Genomic DNA, 14,271 nt, shown 5'->3' with positions numbered 1-14,271 from the left:
CTGAGAAGTCTAAATCGTCAAGTTGCATCCTGCCTGTCCACTGTATCCCGTGCTTCCCTCCAGATCTTGACATCTTCATGATCCAGTCGATGACCAGGAGAAAGAGAAAGGGTGAGAGTAAGCAACTTTGCCTGACACCGGTATTTACTTCGAACGAGTCAGTGAACTGTCCTCCATGCACGATTTTGCAGTTTCATCCATCATAGGAATTCCGTATGATATTGACAATCTTCTCAGGTAGGTACGCCATAGTGTCGAAGAAGCCTCCATTGTGTTGTCCTGTCTACTCTATCAAATACCTTTTCGTAGTCAATGAAGTTGATTTAGAGTGATAAATTCCATTCAACTGATTGTCCTACAATGATCTGCAGTGTTGCAATTTTTCAGTACACGACCGATCTTTACGGAATCCAACCCGTTGATCTCAAAATGAAATATATTTCCCTAGTAATTTTGACCTTGCCTATTACCCTGAAGAAGCCTAGACAAGTTTGCTGGACAAAACATTTAGAATTATTTAAATTTCAATCGCTGTTATTATTTTAAATGTAATTTTCACAAATAAGCTTGTTTTCAATATAAGGAGTTTTGGAATCAAAACCAAAATAGATCTTGAGCTAAATATGATTTTGTTTTTGAGTACTTTCAAGTTTCTATTTATCTTATCATTCAATGACTAAAATGTTTTTTTATGGAAATTCTACCGATAGGTTTATATCTAATCATGTATCTTTTGAATAAAAACATGTATAAGATAGAAAAATTGGTTTATTGTCAATGATTCTCATAAAATAGGCTAATATATCAAGAGGATATGATTGAATATGACATAAGCCTTGCATAGGGATAGAGAGAGAGAAATGGAGGGAGGGAGGGAGGGAGGAAGAAAGGGAGAGAATCCAAATGGAGGTGAGAAGAGAACGTCTGACTTGTTTTATTTTTTAAATTATATTTTTATTGTTGTCATTATAGAATAAGTTTTACTCAACTCCTTCTATGTAGATTATATATGACATATAAATCAAATTTTCCTCGGTGGTCTAGCTTCAATTGACTCATGCTTTCAACTATGAAACATATCAAATCTCCACCAAACCCCTTCTAATCATTAATATAATCATATGCTCACTAGTGACTTCGGGAAGTACATCCAGGAGCTCTAGTGAGAAGCAGTGACCAGCGGAGTGCAAACCACGTCTGTCGTGAGATAGGAACTCACTGATAACAATTGGTGAATGGTTGCTCAAACATCGTGGATCAGTTGAAGTTAGACATTAACACCGTTGGATGCCAGCTCAGTGGTCTATCGGTTAAGGGCTTCGGCTCGAGACCGGTAGGTCCTGGGTTCGAATCTCGCGAGAGCGGGTTCGTGGATGCGCACTGCTGAGTCGTCCCATAATAGGACGAAACGGCCGTCCAGTGTTTCCGGGTTTTCCTCGGTGGTCTAGCTTCAATTGACTCATGCTTTCAACTATGAAACATACCAAATCTCCACAAAACCCCTTCTAATAATTAATATAAATCAAATCTGATCGTAACTTAAAACCCTATCCAAATCTTTAATTTTATCCCCTAATTAGAAATAATATAATGGCTCCGGAAGAAACTCTCTGAGTTCTTATAAGGCTCTGAGTAGTCAGATACTCTATAACTAATATGAATGGATTTCGATACTGTTGTCTTTTTCAATTTACAGATAGAATAACATTTAAAAGACTTCAATAGATTTAATAATTAACCTTTTGTAATATTATTGTTTTTATCCCATAAACTGTTCATTGACAATAATTGTCGTCTGAATGGGTAGCAATGAATCAGAATTAATCACAGTTATTTTCAGAATCGTTTAAGCTCTTCTCTAATCTTTATTCTTGCTGAGAATTATTAATACAAATATATTTTTATGGTTTAATTACGAACTGATCTTAGTCAAACCGCTAGTGAAAATTAGGAAACACTGGATTGTTGTTTTATCCCAGAAAAGAGCTCCTCAGCAATTCATATCCACGGTGGGCCCTCCCCACCCTCGGCCGTGCCAGGGCATTTGGGGGCGTATTAACTGGGTTGGTGGACACGGGAAGTCCACCTAGAGGAGTTAGAAAACACTGATTCCAAACCAATGGTGCACATGGGCTCCAGTATCCTGATGGAACAAATGGCGTATGAGCCAATCGTCGATCACTGGCTACCATAGGACGGCATCCCCTTACGATGCTCCATTGCCATGTGGATTAGGCCTTTAGGTCAAAGGCTCTGGGTGTAACCCCCCTAAGAAAACTACCTGATTTGGTCTGGGCACCCGGGCAGTATCATAGCCCTCATACAATTAAACAAAATGACATTTTTTTGTGTGGTGCATATATATCTGGTGCCCCCTTGTACCAATATTTATGTGTTCAAACAAGAATAATAGTAATAAATATCCACGGGCCCATGTAAAGATTGAAACTTAGACATTTTAGTCTCGCGTGAGAACACTTAACTTGTAGACCTCTGGGTTAGAATTCAGTGGAATACAAGGTATGCATCATAAGATCATCCATACCCCTTACCTATTCCGGAGGATTTTTAGTAAGGTGAATAGATGTACTATATTTTAATATATTTATTTATTGGATGCATATCTTCAGTTAGCGGTATAAGGAGACCGTAGTTGTACACACTCATTGAGAGTTGTTTCCATACAATAGGCTACTTTTTGATATAAGTGTACTCAAGTAATTTTTCAGCAATTTATGTATACCATGTTAAGTGATAACTCCACTCGTAGCTCTTCTAGGACTACTTCTGGTCCCAAGCCCGAGTGAAGAAGGAAGTTTGGGAATGGGATCAGCACCCCCACCCCATAGAAAATAACTTTTCTAAAAAACGCCAACCAGAATAAACAAATTAAACCATGGTAAGCGATGTACCCTTTAACGTGGCACATACAGATGATATTATTACTGCCAGTAGAAATGAAAAAGAATACTATGATCAATCACATGAAATTTTGATTGCATTAGAGAGTATGGTTATTGTATTAAGGGAGAAAAATGTTCATCTTTTCATGTTAAGTAATCAATATTTGAGGACTATTATCGATTCCTATGGACTTGGACTTGAAGCAGAAAAGGTATACACTGTTGTAAATATGCCGACGCCATCTATTGTGAAGATGGTTAAATCACTTAAGAATAAAATGAATGGACTACCAGAAAATAAAGGAAAAAATTTTTCCGAAAATCCGTGATTTTAATGCGAGCGATTTGGTATATGCATGTGATTTCCAGCCGGGAGAGACAAAAAGATATGGTTTAATAAACAGGGGTTATGGAAATGTATTATATGAAGTGATATCTAAAAATACTCTAATTATCAGATATTCAAATAAATTATGGGGTAGAAAATATAGTAGGGAGTCATCCCATTTTAAACGTTTTTCGACAGAGGTAATTATACGAATTATTGGGTATTTTAGCATCATTGGTGATGGGAAGAAATGAATTACATTTGGAAGCTAGTTGAAGGCTAATGAGGAAACGAAAAATCGAGAACTTTTTTCAAATGAACCCAAGGGTGAACAGTAAGCCAGTCTAACGAACAAACTTCACTAGGGATGTGTTGTGTAGGCCACAGTAGACAGTGTTTGGTTATTGTTTTCAGACATGCTAAAAGATAATCGGAAAGATAATTGATGTGTCATATATATTTTCCTACTCTTTGTATTGATTTATTTATTGATTAACATATGTTTTAGTTAGCTGAACGACATGTTCTTGATCTTAATTGAGCTGAAGTGTGTTAAATTATTTGCTGACTGTGTATCTAGTATAGAGCGAGTCAATCGTATATGCAGTAAAATCGTCTCAGGCATACTAGCGTCTCACTAGTGTTCAAGAAAAATCAAAAAACGAATAATTATTCTCACACATTTTAAGCTATCACTCCTCTTGACAAAGCAAATGAAATAAAGAAGACTTTTTAGTCCAAGAATATTCAGCTTTCGTAGAGAATATATTACCTTCAAAATGCTGATTTACAATCCATTCGCTCATATTGTTAATTATAAGCTTCAGAAGTCCAGACATGTTCTTTTCTAAGAGCCAGACGGCTTACATGACGTCTCAAAGTCAAACAGTATGTGAGGAATTATGAATCATGCATGATGTCGGAAGAAGTTGATGATACATTTGAACAACATCTCCTACATATCCTTTTCTGAGTCAGCAGAAAAAATCTATTTACTTATACCCATGATTTGAGTATATGACAATTAAACCTTTCTACCCATTTCAATCTTATGATGCGCATAATAAATTTGATCACTTATGGGAAGTTTATATCGTAGCTGAATGAGACTGTAGAATTTAACAGTTGACCTCAGTGAATCCAGTACAATATGCTTTGTGATTACTATATACTGATACTATCCAACGATATTTATCACATTATAAACATGGAATGTCAACTCCACCCACATCACCTACATATGAATACACATAACTTATTCAAAACCTTTCGCTACCACCTCCTAGTTTTGATTATCAGATTGTCTTAATCTCATGCTTGTGTTATTTATGATTGTTGTCGATTGCTTCTATAATTCTAATATAAGTGCATTCTATGTGCTTACTGAGTCATCGGCTCACTTTTTCTCTTATTCTTTTCTCTTCCATATTCTCTGTCTGACTGATGCTGTTCCTCACACTCCCCTCGCAAACAATGTAACTCCAGGCCAGAGGAAAACCTACAACGTCTGGACGTAATATATATTCATATAGATATTATGCGAAAAAACTTTAATTTCCCAATGACTTCCCTTATTATTATACTATTTTCACAAGAAATTTCAATACACTTACCAGCCAGCATAAGCAAATAAACCAGAATAAAAAGCTAGAGCTATACGCGATGGATTCATTGGTCGAGTAGGTTGCCAAAATTCTTCGAAATTTTCTAGCCTACCTATAGAATGTAAACAACATATGCACACATAGATATATACACATATCTAGACAAACAATATTGTGGATTGGTTGAGATTAGACATTAACACCGTTAGATACCAGCTCAGTGGTCCAAAGATTAAGTGTTTGCGCACGAAATCGAGGGTTTTTGGTTCGAGTCCCGAATGCAGGATCGTGGATATACACTGCTGAGGAGTCCCACCCTAGGACGAAACGGTCGTCCAGTTCTTCCAGGTTTTCAATGGTGTTCTAACATTGATCAACTCATGATCTCAGTCAAAAATGTAAACGTTTGTTTATTCGATTTGTTTAAATGACTTTTAAAAGACTATTAGAAGAAAATTGACCAATTTTCAAAAAGTATGGATTGTCAACATCGTTTGACTGCTCACAATGCTAACGCATAATGGTTCTTTTATTTTAAAAGTTAGTTGTAATACAAAAGTTTTAATGCTAAAAGTAATAATTTACACATGAGCCAATCAAATTAGAGATGGTGACTGTTGGATTTGGCATGAAATTTTAAATACAAGGACGAAATCTTAGAGTAAGGATAACCATTCCTTTTTCAATACTCAAGAAAAGTTTAATGTCTGGTATTTTTAGGGCATTTTCCCGTCTATTGAATGGTCAGTACTGAAAATAAGAGTATAAGGTTCACTGGGGATTTCATTTTAATTATATCGAGCTATCGATACATTTCTTCTGTGGAAACACCATTGTAGTGCATCTAAACTTTTCGGATGAAAACAGAAGATGAATGGTAACTCAGAGCTTGAAATGAAGTCATCAGTGAAAATTATGCTCTGATATGTAGTATTCACTTATTGAATGAATGGAAAAATGCTTGAATATTAGACCCTCGTTGAACATTGGAATCGGATGTGCTAAACATTCATTCCAAAAGCTTGTATTTCATTTAGGACTAAGTAGGAAACAAGTAAACTTGATCAAAATTTAGTTACTAATATGCTTAAACTTGATAAACATGAAACGACTAAGGGATAAGAACGAAATAGATTAACTCATGAAATAAAAATGAGAAAGTGATTACTGTTTCTAAGGTACTTGACCGTTTTAATTTATCTTGAAGAAACTTCTCTTTCTCAACCGTATATTTCGGATGAAAAGTAACACAGCTTTTCTGAAATGTTTTAGATAACAATCTCGCTAGTACTCAATAGTATTATCACTCCGTTACAAAATATTAAAAAAGTTTTAACTTTGATTCAACTACTCTCCAATTATCAGTATAAGGTTGTGGAGATTGATGAGTTTTTTAATTGAGGTCATGAACTGATCAATATTAGACCACCACTAGAAACCTAGGAGCACTAAACAGCCGTTTCGTCCCAGTGTGGGACTGCTCAGCAGTGCGCATTCACGATTCCACACACGGACTCGAACCGAGGACCTTCGGTCTCGCGCGCGGATGCTTGAAATAATTCTATCTTCAAAAATGGTGTGATAATTGGGAGTATTTGAATTATAGTACAAACTAGGAATCCCACAAATGAATCACTCAAACCAAGAAGAACTATATCAGCACGAACAAACGTAGTTTATTTGGACTTCGAAATCAAGAGGTCACCAAGTACAAAGGAATCATTATTTCATACAAACACCACAAACAGACATGACAGTCAGTATTGTAAAGCTTAACTGGAGAAAAGACTTGGATAAAGAGCAACTACTAACAATGAGAAGCCTTGATTATCTCAAATGAATTTTATGGACTGAAAATGTAATGAGTAGTACAGTAGGTCGAAAGCAACGATAAAATTTGCTCATTCTGATTCCGAACTTAAAATATGGAAGATTTTTTTAAATATCAAGATATAGTAGTATGTTAGTAGTATGTTGGAACGACTTAACAATACGAATTCATAATCTCCACACGATGGAATTCATAACTTTCTTGTCCTAATGGACAATCACCTTACCTTTAAATCGCTGAGTCAATATAAAAAACTATCATGTTCTTCAATTCACTTAGTATTGCTTGTTTGAATCTTCCCATCGATGTGTTAGGACTGCAACTGGTCAGTCTCTAATTGGCATATGTGCATACTGTGCGTATTACCTCGATATAGCCTTGATTCACGAGCATGATAAGCAAAGATGGATAGTGGCTAGCAGTGGAATACAGGACGCGCGTTTCGTCCTATTTAGGACTCATCAGCTGGATGTACCTGCATCTCAGAGTTGATGTTCACTCTGGGACTCGAACCCAGTACCCTCGCTTCAAACGCCATCGTGTTATCCACTCGGCCACTGAGTGACGAGTCCCAAATAGGACGAAACGCGCGTCCTGGAGTCCACTGCTAGCCACTATCCATCTTTGCTTATCATGTTCTTCTATTTAAAAATATCCAAGTAATTTATTTACAGTTAATGTGAGAGGCATATGATGATTGCTGAATTGTATGATTTACATTAAAAAATGATCTTAGTTAGGCAACTATCGAACTATGAACTGCTAGACCTAGAAGTCCTGAGTTTAATCGCTGACTCCGCTAAGGACAAGCACCGTCACTAAAGAGTCCCATAATAGAACAAAACAGCCATCAATGGTAGTTCAACTAAAACTTAGTTTATGATGTAAAGCATAGAATTTATCTACATGTTAGTACATTTTATTAAACAACTTATAATGATCTAATCCAAAACTCACTTTGACATAGAACATATAAACCAGATAGAATAATAATAGTCAATGCTAATAATTTAGCTGCTGTAAATAAATTTTGAATTCTTGTAGCCCAACGAACTTTCATAATATTTATCCATGTCAAGAATGCTGAAATTTAAAAACAAGATAAGTAAACAAATAACTGTAGAAAAACAAAATGAAGTAAGATGTTGATTAGTGACTTTTAAAATAATAATTCCTGATAATTACAGTTGAATCATCACCTACCTTGATTCATAATGTGTATTGGTATAGAAATAAAACTGGATGACATATTAGTCGCCCATGAAGTCATCGACTGTTGATTAGAGCCAATGTTAATAGGTGCAGACTACTTGGTTGGGGTCCGCGTGATAACTCTGATTAATGTTTGTGTAGATGTTAGATGATATTGGTTATAATTGATAACATACATGTAATCTTTATCATTCTCTAGATCTTGGAATTAAGCATTCCTTCATTCTGTCTTTTCGAACCCATTCTGAATATTAAGTCTTTCTTCATTTCTACTACATTATTTCAATTCCTATGCTATTCATCCTTTTAACTCCATCTCATCGTGCTAATATGACAATCACAACTTGACCTGACAAATATCTATCCCAGTCTTTACATTGATTATGATTGATTAACTGGATATAACACAAAATAAATTGTTGTTAGAACTACATGGATCAGATTTTAGTCAAGAAACCTTCATGTTGTTTATTTTCTTTACATCTTTGAACAATAACGAAGTGATCTTAGCTAGACCACCATTGAATACTTGATTAGTAGTCATGGGGTTTTGCCGTTTGCGCGTAAACCAAAGGTCCCAGGTTTAATTCCTGGATGTGGGGTTGCGGATGAGCACCACTGAAGAACACCAAACTAGGATGACAACATCATCCAGTACTTCCAACTTTTCAATGATATCTTAATCATACAACTCCACAAATTTCCCCGTACTAAAAAATATAAAATTTCATCATAACAAAATAGAATTTCTTTCTCTGTAAAATATTGTTTACTAATGTTACACGATAGCAAGATGTTACAATAAACGAATAATTGATAATAAAAGGTGGATAATGATCGTGACTTGACACGTAACTTTCAGTACAAAGTTCAGACATGAGTTGGTAACTGGTGAAAGTCACTGCCATTCATAAGTTCCCGATCCATCTTCATTTTTGTCAGTTTCGTATAATATTTTAAAAAATTTCAAAGGATACTTCTGGTAAGGCTACTGTTGACTAAAGCTGGTGAATACTTCAAAATTCATCTGTTAATTTATTTATTTTTGTTTATTCGATAGATAGGCAGGATACTGTCATTTGATGCGCTTCGAATGAGAACGCTTTGTACGACCGATACAACCTGGTACATGAGAAGATGCAAACTGGTAGAAACACAATGACGTGTCTTAGAATGGTAGTTTACTCTTGATACATCTCAAACTAAACTAAACGGATCTTTCTTAGAGAATTCAAAGCCCGGTTTCAGTGTCTCTACAGAACTATCTCCTTCAAACTCAATAATTGTACATATCTTTTTCAGTGTTGTGGGGATTCATTTATTTCGTTATTTGATTCCAGGAACCTCTCAAATATTTCTTGAATTTTAACCAATTTATTACGGATCTTGTCCTCAGTGGATGCTTGTCTAACTATTGAGGGTAAAAACTGTTAACTTTAATGTAACTAGAAGTCAAAACGAATATTACAATCTTTCTGGTCTAAAGGTCCTGTATTCTAAGTCCCAGTGAAGTTGTAGATACACACAACTGAAGAGTCCCAAACTAACATCTAATCCCTCACTGGTTTAAATGTTCTGACTTTCGTTCAGCTGTAAAATAATTCATAGCAAATGTATTCAAGCATATTCTTAGCAATATATATTAATTTTAACTTACTTATAGATAAAATTGAAAAACTAATAATAAGCAGATATGGTGGATCACAATTTGAATAAATTGGATAAAGAGCATAATATGCAAAACTGAAAGCGCAAATTGCAGTAGATGTTGGTCGAATTACTACAAGATTCACCTGTTCAATAAACAGATATATATATACATATATATGTATAACATTTGGCAAGACTATAATTTATGAATGAACCAATCAGACTTAAGATAGCAAGTATTGAATTTTGGAGCAAAATTCATTCATCCATATGGCTAAACAGCATTTTGGCATTATAACTGATGACAGTTCGTGATAAAAACCCTAAATCTAACTCCCTAATCCTAATGTCTAGCTGTTAATCCTATTCCTGATTTCTTACACTAATATATAGTCCTCATCTAACTCCCGTAAGTATGTACAATTCTCAAGTTTACTGTAACATTGCTTAAAGCCCATCTTTAAATTATGGCCTCACCAAAGAAGTATCATTTAGAGTCAAGTTTTATACTTACCAATTGTGTGTATATTTACAACCATATTTAATAGAACTAACAATCTCTCCTCAATGTATGTACAGTTTTGTCATCGAATTAGAATCTAACAGTCAATATGAGATCTGAAATTAAACCTATTACTTTAGGATTAAGTATTCTTTCGTTCTATAAGCTGCCCCCAAATGCCCTGGTAAGGCTGAGAGTGGGGAGAATACGCTCTCCTTATCGAAATGCTGTCACATGGCCACGCGTATATAGCCTCTGCCAGGGAAATCCTACTCACTGCCTTCTCGCAACACGGGTGTTGTTTACGAAATTGAGAGGACGAAAAGCGAATGTCTAGCGCTTTAACCGGCTTGGTGAACACCTAGGGGAGTTGGAAAACCCTGATTACAAACCAATGGTGCACATGGGCTCCAGTATCCTGAGGGAACAAATGGAGTATGAATCAACCGTTGGTCACAGGCTACCATGGGACTGCATCTCCTCACGATGCTCCACTGATTTGTGGATCAGACCTTTAGGTCAAAGGCTCTGGGTGTGGCCCCCTATGAAAACCACTACTTCAGTTTGGGCACTTGAGCAGCATCCCAGCCCTTACACAAATCAAATGAGATTTGTGTGGTGCATATATATCTGGTGCCCCTTTGTACCAATATTTATATGTTTAAATAAATAAATAAATTATCAATTCATAATGATGATATCCCACGGTCTATACTCATAAATTCAAACTTAATCCTCATATATTGTCATCTGATAAGTGTTATAACGTGAGATTTACTAAATCACGAGAACTCAGAGACTAAAAATATGACTATTTAATCAAGATTCAAATAACAATAATTACGATGTAGATTGATACAAAGTATATATAATCCATGCAGTTGAGGAACCAGTTTACCATATTTGTAAGACGGGATAAAAAAAACATTGATATTCTTCGCACCAATCCAGCGTGAATTACTTTCGGAATAGGTTTTTGCAGTAACGCTGCCTAGTTTTCTTATATGTGATAATATTACTAACTATTCCTCAAGTGTGTTGATATGTGTGTAGGGTCAGTGAAATGTCACTAAAATCTAGCCAAATCATCCTACAGTTGGTTCACAGAATGTGTAACAGTTCACCCATCCTCATTAAGGTCTGGGACAACCAACGCGCATCAGTTAATTGCACACCATGAACTGGCCCATGAGGCGGCGGTCGGACTCTGTTCCTTGTACCTACTCTTATTAGCATTTATTTCTGTAATAACGTCGATTGTGTTTTACGGTCATCAAAGCATCCATAGTACTTTGATACGACGAAGGGGGTAGTCCACGTTAGGTGCTGACCGCGAGGTGTGACTTCGAAGTTAGCTGTTGGTCACACCATTCCCGCCTAACTCGAGTAGGCCCCCATTCATTCGACATAGATCATGTATGTTAGGGAGGTAAATGTGTATCCGTGTGAAAATAATCTTTATAAATCAGTGTACTTTTTGGTCAAGATGACATGTTTAAAAAGGTTAATAAGATTTTCATTTACACCTGTTCACGAATTCATATTTTACATCGTGAAAATTTTGATGGGATCCTTGTTTCAAGTATTAATATTAAGACAACGGTTACACAAGGAATAAAATAGTCTATTATATATATGACGTATAAGAGTAGGTCAGTCTACTCTAAACAACTAATTACAGATTACTTTGACTGGAGATATCAGTAATTTACTATCTTACTCCCAACTTAATTGAATCGACATGGTCATGACTTCTTATTACTTCTCTATATTGAAGCTTGTCACCAATGGTCGTATGTGAGTTTCCGGATATATTTTGCAAGATATTTATAATCATACTATTGAAGTTATTTTGATCTGAATGTCGATGAACAGTTAAATCAGTCCATTTTCATTATTTTCATTAGACATGATGCGCTACCATAATCACTGTTCATTAAACAATATAATAATTGGTTATTTATGTAGGCAATGCGTTACATCAGTAATTGGTTATATAATAACATAAACCTTTCAGGAACCAATAAGAATATTTGATTATTTCACTGTTCATCTAGAACTGATCTAGAGTGATAAGGTTATATGTAAGTAGAGGAGTTCAGTCGGGTTGAGCGTGAAGCAGTTACTCGCTGAAGACAATGGTATATGGTTGTACAATATCATGAATGTATTGAAGCTGGACGTGCAAACCATTGAGTAACAAACAACTAAGCGGTCTAAAAGTTAGGCGCTCTTCACGAAATCTGAAGGTCCTAGCCTCAATTTCCGATGAGGTTGTGGATTCATACTGATGACGAAACCCATACTAGGATAAAATAACTGTTCATTGCGTGTTAATTTTTAATATTATCTAGCTTAGGTTGCTTCATATTTTTGTCCACATATTTTATGTACATATATTTCTGCTTTGGTGAACTCTTCAATTTTAGAGACATACCTAAATATTTTAATGAGCTACTATCACTTTAATTTTGATCTTTAAATTCATTCAGTTAGACTGATCAACCTTTTTCGTATGATTAAAGTCAATCTTGACTGTTTGATATAGTGTAGCTTAGCTCAAAATTGTCGATGATATATTATAAAGTTAGAGTATAAAATGAAATCCTTAGTGAAAACTGTATACCCTAACAGGCAATAGTCACCTAATAAGTGAACAGAAAACTATCCCAAAATAGTTGAGTTCAACATACTGAACATTAAAAACATTGCACGATAACCTCAGTTAACCATTACTTAACACTTTTATTCCTATTTTAAATAATTCATAAACTACGTATTCCATTTTAACATTTGCCAAGGTTAGATAATTTGACGTCATCACACAACTGTGATATCATCCAAATCTCCATTGAAAATAGAAACAGACAAGTTTATAATAATAATAACAATCTATTTTAAATATCAATAAACTGTTCAACATATATATACGGCTCTAAAACAACTAACAGTCTTGAAATATAATAAGTTCTCCCATTGAAGTCATCATACATACATCCTTATATTAACATATTGCTGAGTACTTGTGACCATTACCCAGTGTCAGGTGACAAGTTAACAACCCTGATACTAACTTGGTCTGTTTCGAGTCCACTATTTACTCTATGGCTTAGTATCTCTGATTTGGCGAATTACATGGCCGACCAGAACTAATAACCTTGAGTCAACAGCTAAATTCCCGTCAGTTCACCACTTGCTAGCTTTTCTAACTGCCCTACCCTTGAATTCAAAAGTCATCAACCAGCCTCTACTATATTTATATTTCAAACAGACCTAGTTTATAAACAGGTAGATCAGACCGGACACACTATAAAATGAAAAATTACAGTTATACATAGATAAGTCCAAAGTGGTTGTGAATAGGGGAGAGTTTGAGCAACAGACCGGTCACAAATTATGAATAGTAAGTTGCGTAATAGCAGTTTATAAGTTAACCGAAAGCTTATGATAAACGGAATATACGGATAAAGTAATCTAATTATTTAATAGTTGTATCATAAGAATACATATAATGATAATAATAATCTGTTAACAATCCTTCAATCTTCGTTCTGATATATCAAATCATTCAGCATTCCTACAGTTCAACAAAGTATATGCATAGTCTTACCCATAATTGTAGAAATGCCGGTAAATTACCAAATGCTTTTTTAATGTAGACATAATCACCACCGCTATCAGTTATCGTAGTACCAAGTTCAGCATAACATAATGAACCCAATAATGAGATGATACCACATAATATCCATATTATAATAGAAATACCAGGACTTTGTTCACTATTTTCTAATACACCTTTTGGTGTAACAAATACACCAGATCCAATGATTGTGCCAATAGTAATAGAAACAGCACTCCATAAGCCCACTTCACGTTTTAATTCTATTTTATTATTGAGACTAGGATTGACAACTCCGTGACTTGATTTACTGAATGACAAAAATAAACGATCAAAATGTACACCAAGTAAGAAAGCCAATATGAAATAAGAATAATAACAGAAAGACTTTTTTTGAATTAAATCTGGATGATGGTTAAAAGTGAGATCCGTAATGAGCATTTCATCCTACCTAGAACTTATCGGTTACTAGCCTCCATTCAAAAACTTGTAACTAGACGACAATAAAGAGGCTGAAATCATGAGTCAATTGAAGCTAGACCACCATGGAAAACCTGGAAGCCGGCTCAGTGGTCTATCGGTTAAGTGCTCTGGCGCGAGACTGGTAGGTCCTGGGTTCGAA

The 14,271-nt window shown here is 35.2% G+C and overlaps 1 protein-coding gene and 1 non-coding gene across 2 annotated transcripts in view; one reads left to right on the top strand and one right to left on the bottom strand.

Moving 5' to 3' along the window:
* Smp_127000.1 (putative cationic amino acid transporter) overlaps positions 1-14,271 on the bottom strand; it is a gene marked incomplete at both ends in the record, with an annotated part of 46,219 nt that overhangs the window by 15,110 nt on the left and 16,838 nt on the right. Inside the window, 4 exons of the mRNA XM_018798221.1 lie at positions 4,845-4,947; positions 7,624-7,749; positions 9,536-9,671; positions 13,641-14,053. Of these exons, the coding sequence (XP_018653184.1) occupies positions 4,845-4,947; positions 7,624-7,749; positions 9,536-9,671; positions 13,641-14,053 (778 nt within the window). The remainder of the gene's footprint in view (positions 1-4,844; positions 4,948-7,623; positions 7,750-9,535; positions 9,672-13,640; positions 14,054-14,271) is intronic.
* Positions 1,294-1,365, top strand: Smp_tRNA_02102_Pseudo_CGA.1.1. Its single transcript has one exon. It is a non-coding gene (tRNA).

The sequence above is a fragment of the Schistosoma mansoni genome, chromosome 6 (genome assembly GCF_000237925.1).
Source record: "Schistosoma mansoni strain Puerto Rico chromosome 6, complete genome".
NCBI lineage: Eukaryota > Metazoa > Platyhelminthes > Trematoda > Strigeidida > Schistosomatidae > Schistosoma > Schistosoma mansoni.
The sequence above is the reverse complement of the archived record's forward strand: the minus strand, read 5'-3'. Positions and strand labels throughout refer to the sequence as shown.